This window comes from Hippichthys cyanospilos, chromosome 11 (assembly GCF_059441005.1).
Source record: "Hippichthys cyanospilos isolate Australia breed blue-spotted pipefish chromosome 11, RoL_Hcya_1.0, whole genome shotgun sequence".
Taxonomy (NCBI): Eukaryota; Metazoa; Chordata; class Actinopteri; order Syngnathiformes; family Syngnathidae; genus Hippichthys; species Hippichthys cyanospilos.
In genome coordinates, this window is record NC_142379.1 from 8,728,492 (window position 1) to 8,749,633 (window position 21,142).

General features: G+C 38.6%; 2 protein-coding genes and 1 pseudogene across 3 annotated transcripts in view; 2 read left to right on the forward strand and 1 right to left on the reverse strand.

Annotated features, from left to right (window-relative positions):
* Positions 1 to 37: 37 nt before the first annotated feature.
* On the forward strand, positions 38 to 4,427 carry LOC148415742 (galectin-9-like). Its single transcript, XM_088427309.1, has 8 exons — positions 38 to 190; positions 1,034 to 1,122; positions 1,251 to 1,458; positions 1,538 to 1,657; positions 1,742 to 1,939; positions 2,268 to 2,356; positions 2,642 to 2,798; positions 3,810 to 4,427. The coding sequence occupies exons 1-8, from the start codon at positions 155 to 157 to the stop codon at positions 3,954 to 3,956; spliced, it is 1,044 nt and encodes a 347-aa protein (XP_088283435.1). The 5' UTR covers positions 38 to 154; the 3' UTR covers positions 3,957 to 4,427.
* Positions 4,428 to 5,161: 734 nt separating this feature from the next.
* LOC148415743 (phospholipid scramblase 1 pseudogene) lies at positions 5,162 to 5,851 on the reverse strand (annotated as a pseudogene).
* A 1,592-nt stretch (positions 5,852 to 7,443) lies between these two features.
* Positions 7,444 to 21,142, forward strand: part of myo18ab (myosin XVIIIA b) — a 54,877-nt gene continuing 41,178 nt past the window's right edge. For both annotated transcript variants that reach the window (XM_088426888.1, XM_088426889.1), the window contains exons 1-2: positions 7,444 to 7,530; positions 9,356 to 10,467. In XM_088426888.1, coding sequence (XP_088283014.1) covers positions 9,460 to 10,467 — 1,008 coding nt within the window. In that variant the 5' untranslated portion in view covers positions 7,444 to 7,530; positions 9,356 to 9,459. The remainder of the gene's footprint in view (positions 7,531 to 9,355; positions 10,468 to 21,142) is intronic.

The window sequence follows — 21,142 nt, forward strand, 5'->3', positions numbered from 1 at the left end:
GGAGGGGAAGGGGGGGGGGGGGGGGGGGGGGTTGGTTGAGCCCCGCCCCCTTATCACAAAATCGAAACCTTCTAGCGGAATTGAAAACTCTACTGAACGTCCTTCAACTTCACTTCCAAAAAACGCCGTCCCTGCTCGATAGCGTTCTTGAACGATGGCATTCCCTCAACAAACGCCTTTTTATAATCCGGTAAGAGAAGTCTTCTTTTGTGTGTGTATGTGTGTGATTATTTTTTTCCTTGGTTTTCCTATTTTTTTCTTCACTGCAGGGAGAACTCTCGATTTTTTTCCCGTTACTTTCGAAATGTTTTTTTGACGCTCGAAATTTGAGTATTTTAACATTCCATTTCATATTCCTTTTGTTGTCATTGTGTGCCATCGTCTCATAGTTTGACTTGTGATGACAGTGCTTTTTGAAGTGAAACTGGGGGTACGCTAGAAACGGACGATAACACAATTACGCAGTTTCAAAAGTCACCGACCTTAAGCAGGTCATTTTGTTCGACAAAATGGATACGACAGGAATAAAAAAAAAGTCTATTTGATGGAAAAAGAGGCATGCCATGCAATATTTGATATTGTTTATTGCAATAAATATAAATTAGTTGCTTGTTTGTAAAAAAAAAAAAAACATTGAGGAGGAACTTGGGAAAAAAAAACAGAATCACAATCGTGACTTTTAGGGATACAAAAAAAATAATCGATTAGGATTACCAGTTGATTTTTGATAATTGTTTCCCTAGCTGTCACCGTTGAATATTTTTTATATCGACTATTCTATCCATTATTCCGTTGAATGATTAGAGAAAATTATACGTTGCAATAAAGTATATTACAATAACTGTTTAATAACCAGTTATTCGTCCAATCAGATTTTTAAAATTGAGTCAGTCACCAGATTACGAGGATTTGCTTTGATTTGATACCTTGGCAATGTATTAAGGAAATGATCCATTGCACTGTAGAGCATGGTTTTCTTTTTCATTTCCATTTTTCCATTTCTTTTCCAATCAAGAAGTTTTTCTCTTTGTAGACAATTCCCTTCACTGGTTCCATCCACGGCGGACTACAGGAGGGCAAAGCCATCGCCATCAGTGGATGGGTCCAACCAGGAGCTGACAGGTTAAACCACTTATTTGTTGACATTTGCATTTTCACTTTTAAAAACACAGTTTTAGTTGTAGTAGAACACGGTGTGTCCATTTGTCAACTATTTACAGCTGTTTATTTTTTTTTGTTTTTCTTTTCAGATTTCATGTGAATTTGCAGTGTGGCTCCAAGACCAATGCAGACATTGCGCTTCATTTTAACCCACGATATGACAGTCACCCCAGCTATGTTGTTACTAATACCTTCCAGCATGGTCGTTGGGGTACAGAAGAGAGGAAGCAAAACTCACCTTTACCCGCTGGCTCTGCCTTCAACTTGCTCATTACAGTCACCAGAGACTCCTACCAGGTCCAATACATTGATCACAGTTGGCAAATCTGTCCCCACTGTGCAAATTACTTTATAATTCCATATTTTTCATCTATAGCTGAACATCAATGGTGCTCATTTAATGGAGTATAAACATCGTATTCCATTTTACCAAGTGGATACCATCTCGATCGGTGGGAAAGTCAACGTTTCTTCCATTACCTTTACCAACTCCATGGTAACAAACTAATTATCTACATGATGAAAAATTGTAAATTTATGAACCCAGTTTTAAGTCGAACTACTAACCTTTGGCTCTTAGTTCCCTGGACAACCAGCATTTCCTGCTCAGCCCGGTTTTCCTCCTCAACCTGGTTTTCCCTCGCATGGGATGTATCCGAATCAGTCAGGATTCCCACCTTGTCCAGGATTTCCCCCGCATCCTGGATTCCCCTCTCAACCGGGATTCCCCTCGCAACCAGGATTCCCCTCGCAACCAGGATTTGCTCCCGCCGTCTATGTGAGTGTGTTAAAACTACTTTTCAAAAATATTCTGCAGAGCTGCATCCATCTACTGCCATCCATCCATTTTCTAGAGCCGCTTATCCAAGGGTCGGAGGCTTGCTGGTGCCTATCCCAGCTGGCTTCAGACAGTAGGTTGGGGACACCCTTAACTGGTCACACACAGTGTTTAGGTGAAATTATTGCATACTTTTAGTTTTCTTCAGACGAGAAGACATATTTTTAGGTCTACCGTTTACTGAAATCACCTCACATAAGCACTTTAAATAATGATGATGAAACAAGCCTCCAATAAGCTTGTAATTGTTTTATCTATATGTTTGTAGACCGTTCCATACAAGACGTTCATCAGTGGAGGATTTAATTCTGGAAGGACCATTACCATTCAAGGAACTGTTCACCCTTGTGCCACAAGGTTAGGAATCATCATTTTAAATGCTTTATATCTGTTTGGGTAAAAGCTGAAAATGAAATTCTGAAATGATAGAATGAAATTGAAAGTAATGTATGATCACACCTTATCCTGCAAACAATTGCAACACATGGACATAAATACTATTTTCCAATCTTTGTTTTGTTGGTTGACAGACAGATACATAAATACATGTCCATGGTTTTTATATTTCCTGGATCATTCACACTGTTATGATTTTGCCCTTTAGAATAAAAAAGAGCTTTTTTTTCCTGTTTTCCTTCTCAGATTCAATGTCAATCTGAACTACCCTTCTGGCATTGCTCTACATTATAATCCACGTTTCAACGAGAACGTTGTGGTTCGAAACACCAAGCTGAGGGAGAAGTGGGGCTCTGAGGAGCGCGGTGGCACCATGCCCTTTCAAAAGGGACAGCCTTTCACGGTATGTCACACCATCGTCCATAGGTTTTCGATCAAAATCATTACAATACACCAAGTGGGACACAATCGTTAAAAAAATGTGTACAATACTTTAAACGTTCCTTTTCGTTGATAAATTAATCGAAAGGTAGGACGTGAAAATACAGTGGTCTCCCGTGTTACGAGATTAATACGTTCGCGGTTGGGCTCGTAAGGTGAATTCATCGTATGGCGGGCAATCCAAACCTATTTTAAAAAGCTAATGCGTTTAGAACCCCAGGTAAAAACATCAAAATTGTACATACATATCGAAAATTGGTACCAAAATAGTATAGTAAGTGCTACGTATATATAATATACATGTATACAATCAGAAAACATTATAAATAAAAAATATAGAAAGGATTTATTTACCTTTTTAGTGGCGCTTGTTATGCCCATATTCCCTAGTAAGAGTAGCCTAAGCTAGGCTAGCTTCGTTGTTTTTGATTATCTCCAGCTTCGTTTCCGTATAAGTCATCTTCTTACTTCTCTTTTTAACATCACTAGCAATCTTGGGACCCATGGCTAACCCTTTCAACTTTGAATTAAGCAGTAAAATGCACTATTATTACGGTTTTGTAACCACTCACGATAAAACAAAGCTTTACCATTCTGCCATTTTGAAATGAGTGAGGCCGACCAATAGCTGATAAGCATGTTCCTGAGGAGACGACGACCAATAGTAGACCATCATTGTAGTGACGCGTTGCACGGATGCATTGACGGCAACGGAAAATAAGTGCAATTACCTAAAAACGCCTGCAGATGGAGAAAAAAAAAAAACACAAATACAGCAAAGCCCCTGGGGTCATGACAGTTGTTTTCATCGCACAACCGGAAAAATACCATAAAGAAGGGATGAAAACACTCAGTATTCCACATCGCAACATGAAAAAGACGTAAGCCAGGGACACTGTGACACGGGGGTCCACTGTACTTTGAAAATCGACATTTTACTGTGTGACTGACAGATACAACACTTGTCGTTTAGCTGACCATCTGCTGTGAGAATCACTCCTTCAGGATTGTGGCCAACGGAATGCAAGCTCATACTTACAGGCACCGTTTCACTCAACTGCAACAGATTACAGAAGTGGAGATTGACGGTGACATCAGCATCACCTCAGTTGTTGTGTAGAGCTTCACGAAAGGCAATCACACATTTCTAAGCGATGACTCAACTATCATTTCTTATTGCAAATGTTTATAAATACAAGGTTAACATATAATTATTGTACTGTTTCATAACGCTGCAAAATACCATCTTTGCTGGAAAACAAGTACAAGTTTACAAAATTTTGCCTAAATATCCAACTGCTTGAAGCTTTTATAGTAACAAAATAATCCAAAGTAGATTTGTCAGTGGTTTCACTGTTATTCAGTCAGTTTTGGAGGTTGACTCTCTTTTTATTGCTTTCCAGTGTTTTTTTTTTCTTTTTAGTTGAAACATACAGTAATTGTTCAATTTTGACAAATTTGTCAGTGGTTTCACAAAGTCAGTTTGATTTGTTATGAAAGTTGGCATTTTCATATTTTCCACTGTTTTCTTTTGATTTGTAAATTCATTTTTCATTTGTAACAAATTTAATAAACAAAAAGGTTGGGTTGATTCATGTCCTTCTGTGCTGACTGTCTGCTGAGCAGCTTTTCCAGCCGAGCGAAATTAAGATCAAAGTGTTTTATACATCATAGGATGCCCAGCGGTTCCTCATCGATTATCATTTTGCCATGGGTAACCCTACAAGGGGAACAAAGCCCCAACTTAGCTTCACAAACCCCTCCATCATGATAAGGTAACAACCCAGGAAGGGCATATAATTAACAACCAACTAGTTATTAGAATAGTCTATCAACCTGACTTCAGTTAATAGAATTTGCAATTGCAGTCATCTGGTTTTGGGGTGCCTTTCTCGCTTTAATAATATTTACGCAAGTGGGGGTGAATAAAAACTTTGGAAGGGGAAAAAACTAATGCCAAATCCAAAGGAATAAAAAAATAAATAAATCTTGCACATGCATGATAAGACAACGAAAGGACGAGTGGGAACAATTTTTGAAATAAATCTTTGCTCAAGCAAGAGAACCCCCCTACTAATGAAATCCATCGATAGGTCAATCAAAGCTGATTGATTAGTGGTTTAATTATGATTAAAAATTAATTAATTCTCTTTTCTCAATTTGTTGCCCATCTCCAGTATCCAGTACATTTTTGAAAACCCAAAAATGCTTTGAACTGGTTAAGGGATACTTGGCTAAAAGACTCTGAAAATGACTCTGGACACAGATACTTCTGATACTGTATGTGACATTTTAGCAAACGACGAAAAGCTGGAACTTCTTTAATCAATTGTTCTGTGCTTTATTCTCATAAAACATGAAATCAATGAGGAAGCAGGCACCCAGCACCACAGCCTTTATCTTGACATCCAGGTCCAATGGAAATGAAACCATGAAGTTATCTGCATCTGTAAAACCTTCTTGCATGAAGCCACCCCATTGTTTACAAATCTGGCCCACGACAGCAGACTCGTCCAAAGACGTCACCTCAAAGGTGATATCGGACATGCAGTTACATTCACAGAATGGCCCAATGATCTTCAGTTGGGGCGTTCTTGTTTCATTCAGGATGGTGAATTTGGGCAAAACAGGGTGCCAGTTCTGTTCCACGTAGCCTATGGCATTTCCAGGGGGGCTCTGCACCTCCAGCTCCTGCAGGCAGCAGGGGAAGCAGCATGAAGTGCACCTCAATGGGCGTGTCAAGGTTAAAATTTCCTGTCCTAAATTGTCATGGAGGTGAATGGTAAAAGGACGAGCTGGGCCGCAGGCCTGCATGGTGAAGATATCATTGTCCTCAGTCGCCACAAAAACCTGCTGTCCCAAGGTATTCTTTACTGCATACACATTGTTCATCTCCCAACCGATAATCATCTCGGCCACTTGCACCATCTGATGCACAAGAAGCTGGTTGAGCTGAGTTAGGTATTCTAGTCCAGGTGGGCAGCCTAAAGCTGGTCTAGGTGAGGGCATATGCATGGCAGCAGGCGGTGGTGGGTATGATGGAGGAGGTACTCCTGCATTCTCGGTTGGAGTGGGATATACTGCATTTCCACCAGGCGGCATTCCAATGTAGTACACTGGAATCTGAGCGAGTGGTCCTATGTTGTCCTGATTCGCCATCAGCCAGGTCCACCTATTAGGAAAACCAAACTTACTCATGAAGGATTAATTTGCCTTTAGCTAATTTACATGCAGACAAAACATATGTGTAACCGGAGTCAAAGGCAGTGCCACAAAAGGAGCCAAAAATGTAAAAAAAACAAAAAATAAGACTAGAAGACAGACTGAAGAGAACTGGTCTTTAGAATTCCCGTGTTAATTTTACAGTATTATAATATATATATATTTTTTTGCACCAGCCGCCGGCTCATATAAGTCGACCTTACTCATGCAGACTCTCAAATACTATACAGTATAAACATGTTGCATTGATTATAATATTATTGACAGTGCACTACAATGATACAGTGATGACTTATAATGCACCCAATATTTAAGTTTCATCAGATCAAATCTTGGCTTTCATTCTTTCACAATGCAGAAAATAAAAAGTATAGCAAATTATTGTCAAAATTATTGTCAATTTTGCTCTTCTCTTGTTTTTATTTTCCAAAGTAGTTACTAGAGTGACTGGAAATGTTCCTCAATACAGTGAAAACATCAGCTCGCTTGTGCTTACTTGTGTCCATACAGGCACATCAAAGGAAGAGCAAAACCTTCAAAATAAAAGCAAACCATAGGCTCATGTTTTACTTTGACTTCATGTGGTCCCTGGGCTATAATTTACCAAACTCTGGTCTAAAATAACATTTGTAATAGTACCATATACACTGAATATAGCACACAACAACAACAATTACAACAACAATAACAACAACAACTGCATCTCCTCCTCCTCCTCCTCCTACTACTACTACTATGACTAATTATTATTATAAGAACTATTAGGAATTATTGACGCCTAATAATGACCACAAATAGTTGTCTTTACGAAAATTGGCCTTGTCATGTAAAAGATGGTTAATAATGATATAATCTGTACCCACCATGTGACGATTATTTCTCTGCAGTTGACCAGATAGCGAGCGGGTTGTTTCCTTGTGATATGTGAGATACATTATGACACCCCTTAGGAACACTTTTGTTTTGTTTTTTTCCACACAGGTGAAGAGTCACGTTACCGCTATGTTAATTGAGAGCTGGGGGACGTTCCTCCCTTGCACGAATGACGTAACGCGATGTCGTTTTGCCGTGGCACATAAATGTATAGTGTTTTAAATATAAATATTGTCTTTAAAGTGGTCTTTTTGTACACTTTCTATTATGTTAGAAAAAAAACCTGTTGAGCAAAAACAGATGTGCAGTTCTCTATTGGAGTGAATGTGGTTTATATATTGTATTAGATAACACACATTGAGTGATATTTTGTTATATTTTGAATTGTGTTTGTTGGTTTGATACGAAATTTACAGTACTGTACGTAGTATGTGGGTGTTATGGCATCAAGTCTCCAGCAGATGTCGCCCGTCGGCCGCAGAGGCTGGTGCAAGTGGGAGCAGCCACAGATGGGAAGACGTTAGCTACAAACCAGGCTGCCTTCGGAGCTGCACCCTGGAACCGTGTTACCAGTGCTGCTCGGTTTGATGAAGACAACGGTAAGTATTCTGCCTTTGATCTTCACGAATTACGCGTAGGGAGCATATACCTCGCTCGGCAGTAGTGTGGAGTCAGGCGTTTTGTCAGGCGCGCTGGATCATGTTCACGACATTTCAATGCGTTCCAGGATTTTCTTGACAAAAAAATGAGGACAGAAACTAAGGCTTCTGACTCAGATCAATTACGCTTGTAGGCAATTGGATTTTAGCCATCAAAAGTTCAACTAAATCGTTGCTCGGCTACTGGCTTTGGCTTGTGGACCTTTTTGGTTTGCGATGAAATGAAACAAATGACATAATTTTGCTTCAACTGTAGTCTACCTACAGTAGCTCAGCTAGCTAACCTAGCCGAAAAGCTACACCTAACATAGCGCTGTCAGTCTTTTTGTTCCAGGTTGGACATGGCACATACAGTGCTTGTGAAACCTTGTCGCTTTTCGGTACTTGTGTGTGCCAGGTGTTGGCATCCTTTTTGCCCGCAGCTCATTAAGTAGCTAAATAAGCAGGAGCTTAACGAACAGCAGGCGCTGGGTTTAATGTCGTGCTTATTAAAGAGAGACTCTTGCCCTAATTGTATTATGCATTGCTAACTTGGGTGGAGTAAATTATTCAAATGTTTTTTTTTTTTCCTCAAAGCTCGGTGTTGTAAAATTTCCCTAAAAGCAATATTGTAATGGTAAACCTCGGTTAACCGAGGAATGAGCTGGGATTAATCAAATATTAGGAATACGGATGCTGTCATTATGAATATTTGTAATTCCGATCCTCTGTTGTGTGTCCGTGTGTGTTGTGCTTTTGTCACGAATGGTTGGTATGTGACAGGATGACTGTGTATCTGGAAAAACAATCTCAACCGGATTTCTTTTTCTCTTATGCCCAGACGAAAGTAGAGGCAAGAATGTGTTTTGGTACTGGAAAGGCTCCCCCCAAGGGCATATACAAGGCCACTTACATGTTGAAGGTCTGCTTTTAATAAAGAGGGTCGGTGTTTTCCTGATTCTTTTTTTGAATTTCATTATCAGATTAAAAGATCAAGTGTGATTTCAGTGTTGCAAAGGCGATAGATTTGAATCAGTTTCTGTACTGGCTACTGGATAGTAAAAAAAAACAAAAAACAAAAAAAAAACGTAACCACGTTTTTAACACTTTTATTCTTTTCATTCATTTGTTGTGAATCAACCTAAAAATGCGCTTTGCAATATTATGTTCAATGTAGCCCTTTTCAGAGCATTCTGTTTCATATTTGTTCAGTACAAATTACCGTAAGTAAACTTTCCTACTTGCTGTCAACTGAAAACATCATCATAGTTGCATTTATGTCCCTCCAGCCAGTTTCTATAGCCGCTTATCCTCACTAGGGCTGCTGGCCTACTGGTGCCTATCCCAGCTGGTTGTCAGCCAATTGCTGGGCACACAAAGACAAACAAGCATCTAGGGACAATTTTGAGTGTCCAGTATACCTATCATGCATGTTTTTTGGAATGTGGGAGGGAGCCGGAGTGCCCGGAGAGGTACAGCATCACATAATGTACAATATAGGCTGTAGGTGAAAAGCATGTCGGAACTAGTAATGTTTCTAGTTTTGGAGATGGAATCTCACCTACTTTTAACCTCCGACTGTCACAATGTGACACTTTTAAGAGTGCCTTTGTTGATATTCCTGACAGCGTTTACTTAACCAAATCAAAAACTGTGTTTTTGAATTGTGGATTTTGGGTATCGTTCTTACATTTGCATATATTATTCTCGTTTATTCCTCAGGAACTGATACAAATGAAAATTGTCACCGTTAAAAAAAATTGTCTTCCCCTCTGTTTTTCTTCAGGGGACTTGTTCCAGCTGCATAAAAATATCAGATAGTGAAGTCTTCTTCCTCGCAAAAGAAAACAGAGCCACGTTGGCGGGGAACTTGGCTTACAGACTGTCAACATGTTCAACCTAATGAAAAAGGATAAAGAGAGGGATTCGGGAAGGAAAGAAAAGAAGGACAAAAAGGAGAGAATGTCTGCAGCAGAGTTGCGAAGTTTGGAGGAGATGAGCATGCGGCGAGGTTTCTTCAACTTGAAGAGAGAGGCAAAGCGTGAGTCCAAGAACAAACTGGAGATCTCCAACCCAATTCCGATCAAAGTGGCGAGCACCTCGGAGCTCACGCTGACTGACATTGAATCCGATGGCTTGAGCAACAGAAGCAGTATGGTTCTGGACGAGCAATTGAGCGCTGCTAGCTCCACTGATGACCTGAAGGGCGAGGGCGGAGGACAGGACCATCGCAACTCCGTACGAGATCGTGTGGCTCACTTCGGCTCCCTGGCAAGGCAGAACTCCTCACAGATGGGTCAAATGATGAAGCGCTTTTCCTTCTCCCAAAGAAGCAAGGAAGAGAGCTCTTCAGAATGCTCCACGCCTTCAGGACAGAACTCTGATTCTCCACAAGTGGAGAGCAAAGTCTTCAACATGTTGCGCAAACACAGCGTCAACCATCAGACTGCAAAACCCGCTGTCAAACAGTTTTCCATCCCGGAATTGGTTGACAAAACCTTCCCCGCTCAACTGCAGCTGCCGGCCGTAGTTGCCCCGACGGCACCCGAGACACGCGAGCTGCTACTCCAACGTCGCAACACGGGCGATTTTGGATTTTCTTTGCGTCGCACTACCATGCTGGATCGCAGCCCCGATGGAGGAGTATACCGGCGGGTGGTTCACTTTGCTGAACCTGGTGCAGGGACAAAAGATCTGGCGCTTGGTTTGGTGCCAGGAGACAGACTGGTGGAGATAAACGGACGCAACGTAGAGAACAAGAGCCGGGATGAAATAGTGGAAATGATCCGCCAGTCTGGCGACACCGTGCGACTGAAAGTGCAGCCAATCCTGGAGTTGAGCGAGCTGAGCCGCTGTTGGCTGAGGAACACAGAGGAGCTTCGAAGGGAAGTCAAACATGTGAGCTGCTTTTAATTTTACATATCTCCAACGTATTTATGTGTTCTATGTTGATGGCATTTTTGCCTCATAACGTGGTGCCATCTGGAGGTGTCAGCAGCTATGTGTGCCTCAGGGGAAGGCTTTTTTGTAGGAAGGTTTTTGTAGCCAATGTTTTTGTAAATAACAAAAGGCCTGTTGAGCCCCCATATTGTCTGCCAGCTGGAGCCGTAACATCTAATTTTTGTAACCTGCATTTTCTCCCAGCGTCACGGGTTACAGATGGTGCATCATTTGAAAAACACACAACAAATAACATGCCGGCCCAAAAATCACTTTCCACTTATTTTTCCTCCATTTCATTTTAGGCATCGTTTAGCGTCTAAACGATGCCTGAAATGAAAGTTTCTGCAAGCTTTTTTTTTTTTTTTTTTTTGCTTTTTGCAATTGACATTAGAGCACCGGTGTAAAATTGCTACCTAAATTCAGTGCCATTTTAAGAAACTTTATGAATCTTCTAAATCTCCTCTAACCTATTAGTAGACATCAAAGCCGACCGTCCAATTGCAATTAATCAGGTTCTTATTTAATTGCAGCTTTTGCAGTTTGAAAGTTGCATTCTAACTGCCTTTCTATGTCAGTTTGAGTTAGATTATATGTTCAACTTCAGCCTTATTGCGCTGATTTTTTTTTCTTCAAGAGTTGGCTCAATAACAACACTAATACATTTTGCTTAAGATGGACACACATACGCACTAGTTTTTGAATCAAGGAAATGATCAATGAATAGCTTATCTGGTACTGCTGGCATGCGTGATAAGTAAATAGAAGACTTTTCCTTTTGATCCATCAATAGTTGTGTCACAAGCAGTCAAATCAAAGGAATGTCGTAAACTTCATTTTTTGTATGAAACTAAGTGGGCCAGGATTCTTACAAAAAAAAAAAACATACTATTGCAAAGATTAAATCAATATTTCAATGATGGAACACAGGATATACATCTGTTATTTCAACAATGGTTAGCGTTGACAGGATATCCAAAAATAACTGCTGGAATGTCTCTGGAAATAATACTGGGGGAAAAAAAACAACTAAACAAAACACTTTTTAACTGATTAGACTAAATGTCTTCATTTAAAATACTGTAGAAATACAGTAATGATATTTGGACATTTAGTACTCCTTTTAGATACTCATCAAAATAGTTCTTCCTTCGCCCACTTCGCCACATCTCTTTGCAATTTTGTCAAAATCAAATCTGATTTGATGTTTAAGCTATTAACTGATAATTTCATCTCTGATAAGCAGTAATTTTTAGCCAATCCATTTTCCAAAGATGAAGGATATAAATGGTGACGCCTTGACTGGCCACTTTAAATTAGTTGTGCTGTGTTAACGCATGGCAAACATTCAAAGTATAGATGGTAAGCGCAAACATGAAATATTGCACCACCCTGTGTGTATGAGGTTCAAACTACAGGGTTGATTTCAGCGAAGAAGAGGAGGCGCTCCTTCTCCTCTGACATAACAAGTTTGAATATCAATTGTCAGTTTGGGGATGGGTGGATTTGCTACTTTGGGTTGGTATCCTGTTGATGTGAAATTTCCTTCTCTTTTGTTGTATGTTGCTGAGTTGTATTGCTGATCATAATCCGTGGCACACCACAGAGTTAGCTAGTGAATCAATCCATGTGCCATTAAAAAAAAGTATACATTTTGATGACGTTTCCACTTTAGAAACACGACAGCACAAAATTTAGGGAAAAAAATCCAAAGAAAAGAAGATCAACTAAATTATTGCATGTTCGTATTACACGAACATTTGAAGAAAGATGTTATTTGTCCATATTACATCTTTGTATATCTTGGAGACCAAAAACGTGTAGCCTTACCTAATCTTTCATGCATTGAATCCATTATTTAAGGATCGCTGGATCCAAATTTATGCAGATCTTTTCAACCATCACAAGGAATATAACAAAAAAGTGCAACAATAGAGGACATCCAACATATCCTAATACTTTTTCTCTTTATGTGACCAGGTATTACGAGAAGTAGAAAAGCTTTGCTTGAATGAAAAAAGAATGTTTTGTCTCTGTATTCCATCATCCTTGCCTCATGAATGCTGTCTGATAAGCGGCTGTAGAAAATGGATGGATGGTACCTATCCTTTTGCTACCATACTGTTGTTGTTATTACAATTGCAGATGGCCAACCTATCCATTTACAGAATATGATATTGTACTTTCAATGACAGGCCGTTTGACAATGGAAACATAACCACTCACAAAAAAAAAAAGAATCAATTCCAGTTTTGTCATGGATACTGTAAGTCGTCCGTTTTCGCATGACCACCATAGGAAAAGGAGCTGCAAACACGTGGAGAGAAGTGTCCTGCTATGTGTAAATGGATCCAAGTTAATAATTCCTGGTTATAGCAAGCCCGCTGGAGCAGAGCGTGAGAATCGGTGGAAGTTCACGTTAAAAGAAGCCATCTTGTCTTAACTAGCTGACCAAAAACAACGGGAAGCAGGACTCACCCTCACAGTCTGGTATTTGTGGAATCTGCTTTGGAACAAATAGGCCACTTCCTGATCCTTTCCCTCTGGTATTCTGTAATGGAGGAAGATGAATTAGTTTCTTGGAATAAGGGCTGATCGACAGAAAACTCCAGTTGGAATTTTAGCTGGCGTTACAAGATATGATGGGTGCCTGTTTCATAATGCAGTTATTTAAAATACAGGGTGAATAAAAATACTGAAGTTTTATTTAAAATACTATTTTAATTCAAAATTATTATAATTTTTATGTTTATTTTTTACTATTACAAATATTCATAGTTTGGAACAAATTTGAGCTTTTAAGGAAGTTGGTATGTTGACTGGTCATCGGTGAACGGTGCTTGCTTTGTGTAGAGCAGGCCTGTCTTTGATGTCAAAGGTTGGTTTTAAGCAGATTTAACATGTTAGATTGATGTTGGCTGTCATGACAGTTGATCACTTTCGCTGTCTGTATTCCCGAATGCATTGAAAGTTAAGGAGAGGACGCTCTCTCTTTGCGACGACACGTACATCATAATTGGTGGTTCATTGGATGATGTACGTCATCACTTTTACGGGCCAGGGTTTAGACCAGTACAACACTGGAACGCCAGGCCACATTTGCTTCATGGATAGATGTCTTTTGTTGAACATACAGGGAACACACAGTGATGATTTGACCCTGTTATGATTCACTATAAAATCAAGATGAGACCTTCCAGGGTTTTTAAGGGGTTTGTATGATTTTAATCTGGAAGATGTTTACTGGCTCGATGTCAATGCCATCCAGTTTCTATAGTACAATAATTCTCTAATCCATAGATGTCAAAGTCCAGTCCTCGAGGGCTGGTATCAGGCATTTTTTCAAACGCACCTTCTTCAAATGATTACGATAAATTTCAAGCTCCCTCAGAGCTTGCTTCTGAGCTAATCATTTGAATCAGGTGTTCTGGTTAGGTGCTAAAGGAAATACTGTCTTTTACATGATATAACAGTAATGGCAGTATTCTGCAGTCAGTGTGTGTGGTGTCTCAGTTGAAAGGTGTCAATGTTTTCAACCACAGTGTATGGGTTCACAGAGCATACAGTGCAGTCACGAAAGATTAGGCAGGCTCAAGGAATGCTATAAGACAAGTTACGAGCAATGTGTTAACTTACGGTCAACACTGTATCACATACTTAAATTATTTCAATGTGTTTATCAAGAGCCAAGATGACTGTGGTTTAACCTCCAAGTACATTTCACACATTTCTGACATCTGTATCTCTCTGACACACCCTGCTTCTGTTTATACACAGAATCTCATCCAAACGGAGTGACTTTGTCAATAGACCTATATGTTTGGGCGCTATATTCTCATCGAAAGTCATCTGAGAAAGAATCCAACTCGTCCATAACCCCAATGAAGACAATTATAGAATGTGGTCCGATGCATAGTAACTGTTTGTTGAGCACCATATACAAGTAAAATGTCTTGCAATGTTTGTTCTAACTGCTTCATAGGTTCTAGCTATGTTAGTCTGCCTGTACATGGGTTTTCATAATTTTAATTATTATTTTGCAAAATGATTTAAAGGAGACCTATAGTATTTTCATTGCGTTTTATTTGGAGTCTTTACAATTTTGGCGTATTTATGTTTCGACTCGTGATGGCACTTTTCAGGCTCTTGATAAATTTACCCCAAATCTGTTGGCTTCTTCCTTAAGTACAGTTATGTGCCTCTTTTTTTCTACTGGACTGTCCCAAGACAAAGACACTATGTTTTATAAAGGTTAATGTGTTCATTTTTCTGACAGCTAATCTCTGCATGCTTTCCAAAACACAAGGATTAAATGGGGTGTTTGATTTACTGGTTGGATTAATCCAGGGGTGCCAAACATATGGTCCATTGGCCGATTCTGGCTCGCAAATGGATTTAATCCCACCCGCGACATGATTTTGTAAAGTAAAAAAAGATCAGAATTTTTTTAATAAATGAAGAAGTTGAAATGTTTTATGATTAATAGTAATATTAATATTTTATGATAAATAGTGATGTTGTATGTGTTTTATTTTGGACATTATGAAAAAACATAAATACATTTGAAAATGTTGTTTTAAAGTTATATAAATATATTCCATGATTATATTGGTCCGGCCCACTTTAGAATAGATTCTCCACCTTGCGATTTGCAAACCTAAACAATATTGACTCCCCTGGATTACTCTAATTTAGTACCGCAAGCAGGACAAAAAAAATCTTATCATATAATAGTAATAGTGATCTTAAGAAAACTATTGACCTATAGGATTATTGTAGTTTTTGCTTTGCTATTTTAACAAATCAGATTAAATCAGTTTACTTTGTGTAGTGTCTGACTATCACAGATTTAGGGCCATTTGTCACCTTTAATATTTATTTGCTTCCATTATAGAACAATTGTGTCTTGCTCTTTCAAAATCATCCTGAAAAAGCATGTAATTCTATCACTCAGTCTTCATTATTTTAACCACACTTTTAACCATCATTGCGGAATTGCATTTTATCACCAGTATTTTAGGACCTTCGTGAAGTTCATCATGATCGCCGTCATCTGTCTGTCATTTTGTCATTGTTATGCCCCGATCAAACTACACACAAAATTGCAAGAGCAGATGACTTTGTTTTATACATTTAATTCATCATGTATGCAGTTCGGAACTTGGCACATTGCCATGCATGTTCATTTGTTGATGCCTTGTTTTTAGATCTCGCAAATGAGAAACTGTCCTTTGTTGCTATTGTTTGAGATGGGGTACTTAATGAATTTGTGTAGTTGCGCCACCTTTGTGTTTCTCCACTCTGCTGAATTATTTACAGAGATGCTGCTGGTGCAATGAATAATAAAAAAGGCTGTTGAAGGAAATGAAGCCTGTTGCAGGAAAGCTGAGGTGTGGAAAATAATTTACTATCAATTGTGGTTAATCACAGGATTTATTTGTTGTTCAGTGCAAGTATATAGTATCCCACAAAAGTGAGTATGCTATCCTGCATATACTGTACATATATACGTATATTTATATATATACACATATATACGAATATATGCATATGTAGTTTATACACACACATACACATTTTTTTAAATAGATTTTTTATATAAATTTACTTGAATTGGTAGCTATTATGCTGTTATTGAGTGACGTGTTACTAAAACGTTACTGGCATCTCCGTGCATGAGTGCAATAGTGTAGTTTCTGCGTTGCTTGTTTGGTCGCTGTGAGTGCTGACTAATACTGACGTAAAACCCACTCTGTCAGCAGTCCTCTTTCTCTCCATCCTAGTCTCAATGACACAGCAGGACAACAAATTCACACTCATGTCAGTGGACCTGGCTGTTACCTCAACTTTGTATCTAGTCTCAGTTACAATATAATTGTGGTGGCAAACAATCATACTGGGGGAAAAAAATCCCTTGCTCGGTCAAAGATACATGATACTACAAGTATATGTCGTCTTTTCCATTGACAGCATTCCATTGGGACACTGTAGGGAGTTGCCCCTTCCTCTGGTAATTATAGGACCGTTCTCGGTTTCTACATGTCACGAATGTAAAATAGGGACAGAACATTGAAGACTTAAAGTTGTGTTGTGCTGTACTGGACTCAACAGTTTATTGAGCAGTCACAAGATTTAGGTTAAAAGTAAAACCTAGACCAGTGACAATTGAGAACATTGTCTTGAGCTTCTGTCCCCCCAAAAAACATTCCCTGGTTTATAAACTTTTAAAGCTTTTGAACATACATACAGTTAGAGAAACTGCATTTTAACTGGTCAGATGGAAGTATTGTCATGGATAGAATTCAAAAGAGACACGTGCTTTCTCACTAATGTGGAAAGTAAGCTAAGAAATAAACATCCAGTCAAAACACATTATTAATTCATTGTAATTCCAATTCCAATCTGATAAACATATAATTGTACCGCACAAGCCCAAAGATTCGACTCACCTTCTCATTAAATTTCTTATAGTAATGATGTCAACTAATTTATCTTTAGTTAACTGATTGGTTCTTGCTTTCATATGAATTTGAACTGTTGTCCTATCGCGCTGCCGGCTGTGTATTAAACTGACTTCTGCACAACACAACTGATGGTCCCAACTTTATTAATAAACAAGAAATTTCATCATTTAACTTTGATAAGGCACACCAGAGGAGTGCAAAACATTTCAGGTGACTACCCCTTGAAGCTCACCAAAAGGTAGCATTCGTAAAAACTACTGTGACACTAGTCCTGCTGCAGGTTTTTGCTGGGCATACAAACCCATATTTAATAAACTAGCGTATCCAGTCAGTCAACTGAAAGACTCCACTTCAACAAATGTGGAGTGCCAGTGAGATTATTTAGTGTTCTGTTTCCGTCTGGCGAAACAGGGCAGTGAATAACACAGCGTCGTTTCTGTCATCCCTCAGCTGACCTAAGCCCTGAGGCTTCTGTCAGTTAGTGAGTGGGCACACTTTGTAACAGGCTCATTGTTAACCACCACATTGATGTCGGCATACTGTAGCTTTCAGTTTATATTACAATATGGACAGCTTTACATGATTTAATAACTACAAATCGATTTTTTTAATATCATATTATATGATGATATATCTAGTTGACTTGATTTATACAAGGTTAAAAAAAAAATATGGACACCTCTGTAGATACACATAGTGTAGAAAATCCAAGTCCATTCTGAAAAATTACAAACAATTACTGTAATTTCCTGATTCGGTTGCAGGTGCTATTGTGCTTTACCTTCACAGTATGAAATCTAATTTATTCTAAGCTGTCAATTCAGCAATAAACAGTCATCTGGCATGAATCCCGGGGGACCAACTAAGGAAATCAACCTTGTGGTTGTAATATTTGTGGAATTGCATTTGTTTTTTTGTTATTCGTGAAATGTTCATTATGGTACACTGTGCCCTTTTCAACAAATAAGCCCATCAAATCAAAGCTAATAATTAGTTTCAGGGTTTTTTGTAAACGTCTTTCTGAAATAAGGATATTTGCTTGGCTCCACTTTGTAGAACCTTCTTTATGCCATCTTAGTCAGGCATGCGAGGTCAAAGATGGTGTAGTATTAACTGTTGACAATATTAGGAGGTATTGCACTTTATAACCTGTTGTGAATTATAACTCAGTATGTGGAAATTTCCCAAAATAGACCTGTTCATTGAGCCTGCACCTTATAATCTGGTGCACGTTATGGTCCGAAAAATACGGTAGTCACAGATTGCGGTGACACACTCCACCCCAAACTGTTCTGTCTTTGGTGGGACCAGGCAGCTTTAACCCACTTCTCCAACCACACCAAATGTTTGGTCTCTCGGTTAGCTGACTTCACACCCCAAATAATTCTTGGCAAAGTTATTAGCTTGGGGGTTCACGCACTCTTTTCACACTGTACTGTGAATGTTTACTTGTTGTGTTGGTTGATATCAGCTGATTTGGTTCTAAACCTTGATGGCTTGTGAATTTTATGCTTGGGTGATGACAATCATGTAAAGTGCAAACGTAGACTGAGTCGGTTTTCTCTGATGTGTTCTTGATGTCAACTGTACTTTGTTCTAGCCTAGGAGCTTGCAGTGACGTTTTATGTACATGCGACAACATGCACTCTGTCTGACCTACATCTGCCAGTCGGCTACACAGCTGAGGCACGGTGGAGCAAGCACACACACGCGCACACGCACACACTTACAAATGCATGCACTTTATAATTGCATGAAAATTTTACTTCACAATGGATGGATGAATGGATTAGCATGATCCAAAATTATGAGGCTTCACAGTATCATCACAATGTTGCTAAATAAATGTTCAATTTATAGATTACAGTAGGGTCATCAACAACAAATCATTTTAGAATTGAATATCCCATCAACCGTTTCATCGAAGACGTTGGTAGTTTTATGGCCGACAACAGTAATAAATTTCTTTTCTCCGAGCCTTTGATTACAATTTCAGTACATGTATAATACAATAATTACTGATGTCAGATTAACAGATTAATTGTGATCAGTTAATTTTGGTCAAAGTTAAAATTAGTAACCAAGCACTTATGCACACTACACAAAGTAAACGGCAGCAACCAAAATGATTTTTTTTCAAAAACAAATTTGTAGACAAACTCAAACTATCCTAGATGTCTACATACATACATTAGATTATGTTAAAGTACTTTACTGTTGAGGAAAATGCTGCTAACATCAGGCGGAACTGAGATTCACACTTGAATACAAACGAGAACAGAACAAAACATAGCATGTTAGTGATGGAATGTAATTGTAGCTACAAGACAACTACATGCCAAAAATTTAAGAAGCTGCCACCTGAGACTTAAAGGACCTACGGCATCAAGATAGTACATTTTTCACAAACTAATCATGATAGTTTTCAAGTCATTATCTTACAGCTCTGCCTGATCAAAATAAATTACATCTAAGTGCTGCTTTAGTTTGGTGGCTACACAGCTAATTAGTAAGAAACTTCCAATGATACGTCAAACTCTACTCGCATTATCATGTATTCTGCATCCGGGGTGCTCCTTGTTCAAATGATTCAACAGGATTACTACCTTGCCTGTTTTTAATGCTGTTCTTTGGAACAAACACTTTGAACTTCTGCGTGCGCTTCTTTCCCTAAGTATTATAAGAAATGTCATACATTATGCTATCTCATGTGACCTAACACTTGTACTCTGCACATTATGCCATTGTAAAGCCTTGTCTTTCAAACTGCCCCGCCCTTTTCTTTAAAATACTGTACACCCATGATTTCCTACTTTGATTGAAAACAACACCCACTCCATGTCATCTTGACTTCAGTTTATATTCTGCATTTGTAAATCTATTGTGGCGTACAGTACATTCAGAGTCGGCCTTTAACTCTGTTGTTTCCCGACTGAAGATCTTGGTAGCAGGGAAATAATGGAGGCTTTGTGTGGTTAAAGGGATTCCCACAGCATGCTTGTGTTCCTTGGTTCTTTAGCTCCCCCTTGTGGGTGGGCTTCTGCAGACCAACGGTGCTGTACTGGAAATTTGGGATATGTGTTTTTAAAAAGCTGGATGTGATAAATTAATATAGTTAAAATTAATATAATATCCCCGCTGACTTCAATTGACAAAACAAAACAAAACATTTAAACTAACCGCTGTATCGTATGCAAAAGGTATACAACATAATATTGCTGATATGAAATAAATAAATACTTCCTCACTGTTAGAAATTATGTTTTTACAAGTGGGTGAAATAGATTATTATTTTCTGAACAACTTTAACTTAATGCATGGGAGGCAGTAGAATGTTGCTGTACCTCCTTTTTTTTGCAAGAACCTTTTTTTTTTTTAATGAGAGGCCACTTCCTTTCTCTGTGTAGTTGCAAACAGGAAGACGATGTTATTGCATAATTATCCACGTTCACTCGTGCAATATAAAACGGCTTTATAAATCTCCCGTTGTTTTGGTTAACAACGCGTGCTAATGAAACAGAGAAAGGTGTCTGGATTTTGGAATTCATAACTGTATCATGACTGGACAACCTGCAAAGGTATGGCACCAATGGATATACTTTATCTGTATTTTAGAAAACATAAATAGAGTATTGTATTGTTGTTATGACCAGAATATTTTTGGACATTTCAGTTGTAAGTCAGCCATAGCTTCTTGATATTGCTAACTTACAGTGCAAGCAATTACACCTAACTGACAACTGTTTTAAAGACCACATATTTTAAAGGTATTTTTCTAAAGGATAGTTGTGCTTTATTTTTGTTTATTATTTTCTTTTAGTTTAAACTCCCATTTTATATTTATTCCTACTTAAGACACGTTTCATACATAAATGGACATTGCAGAAATTTGCTGTTAATTTCTTCTAATTAAATAATAATGCTGTATCCAGATATATTATTGCAGTGGTTTTCAAAATGGCGGCGTGCGACACCTAGAAGAAGCTTAACATTACAACAGAGGTGAAGCAGGAGATACTATGAACCCTTCATTATTACAAATTACTGTACACTGTCGTAGTAAACTTGCCAGTGTAGGTTTCCTCCTATAAAAGTGACTATTAAAGTGATTACTGGAGTTATATTTGTTGATCACTCCTAAGAAATGTTTGCAAGTTAAGCATATGTTT

Excerpts from the sequence above, each read along its gene's own strand:
- LOC148415742 (XM_088427309.1), top strand. The coding sequence starts at position 155 with ATGGCATTCCCTCAACAAACGCCTTTTTATAATCCG. Across the intron at positions 1,940-2,267 it reads GATTTGCTCCCGCCGTCTAT|ACCGTTCCATACAAGACGTT; the intron begins GTGAGTGTGTTA and ends ATATGTTTGTAG. Across the intron at positions 2,799-3,809 it reads AAAAGGGACAGCCTTTCACG|CTGACCATCTGCTGTGAGAA; the intron begins GTATGTCACACC and ends CTTGTCGTTTAG.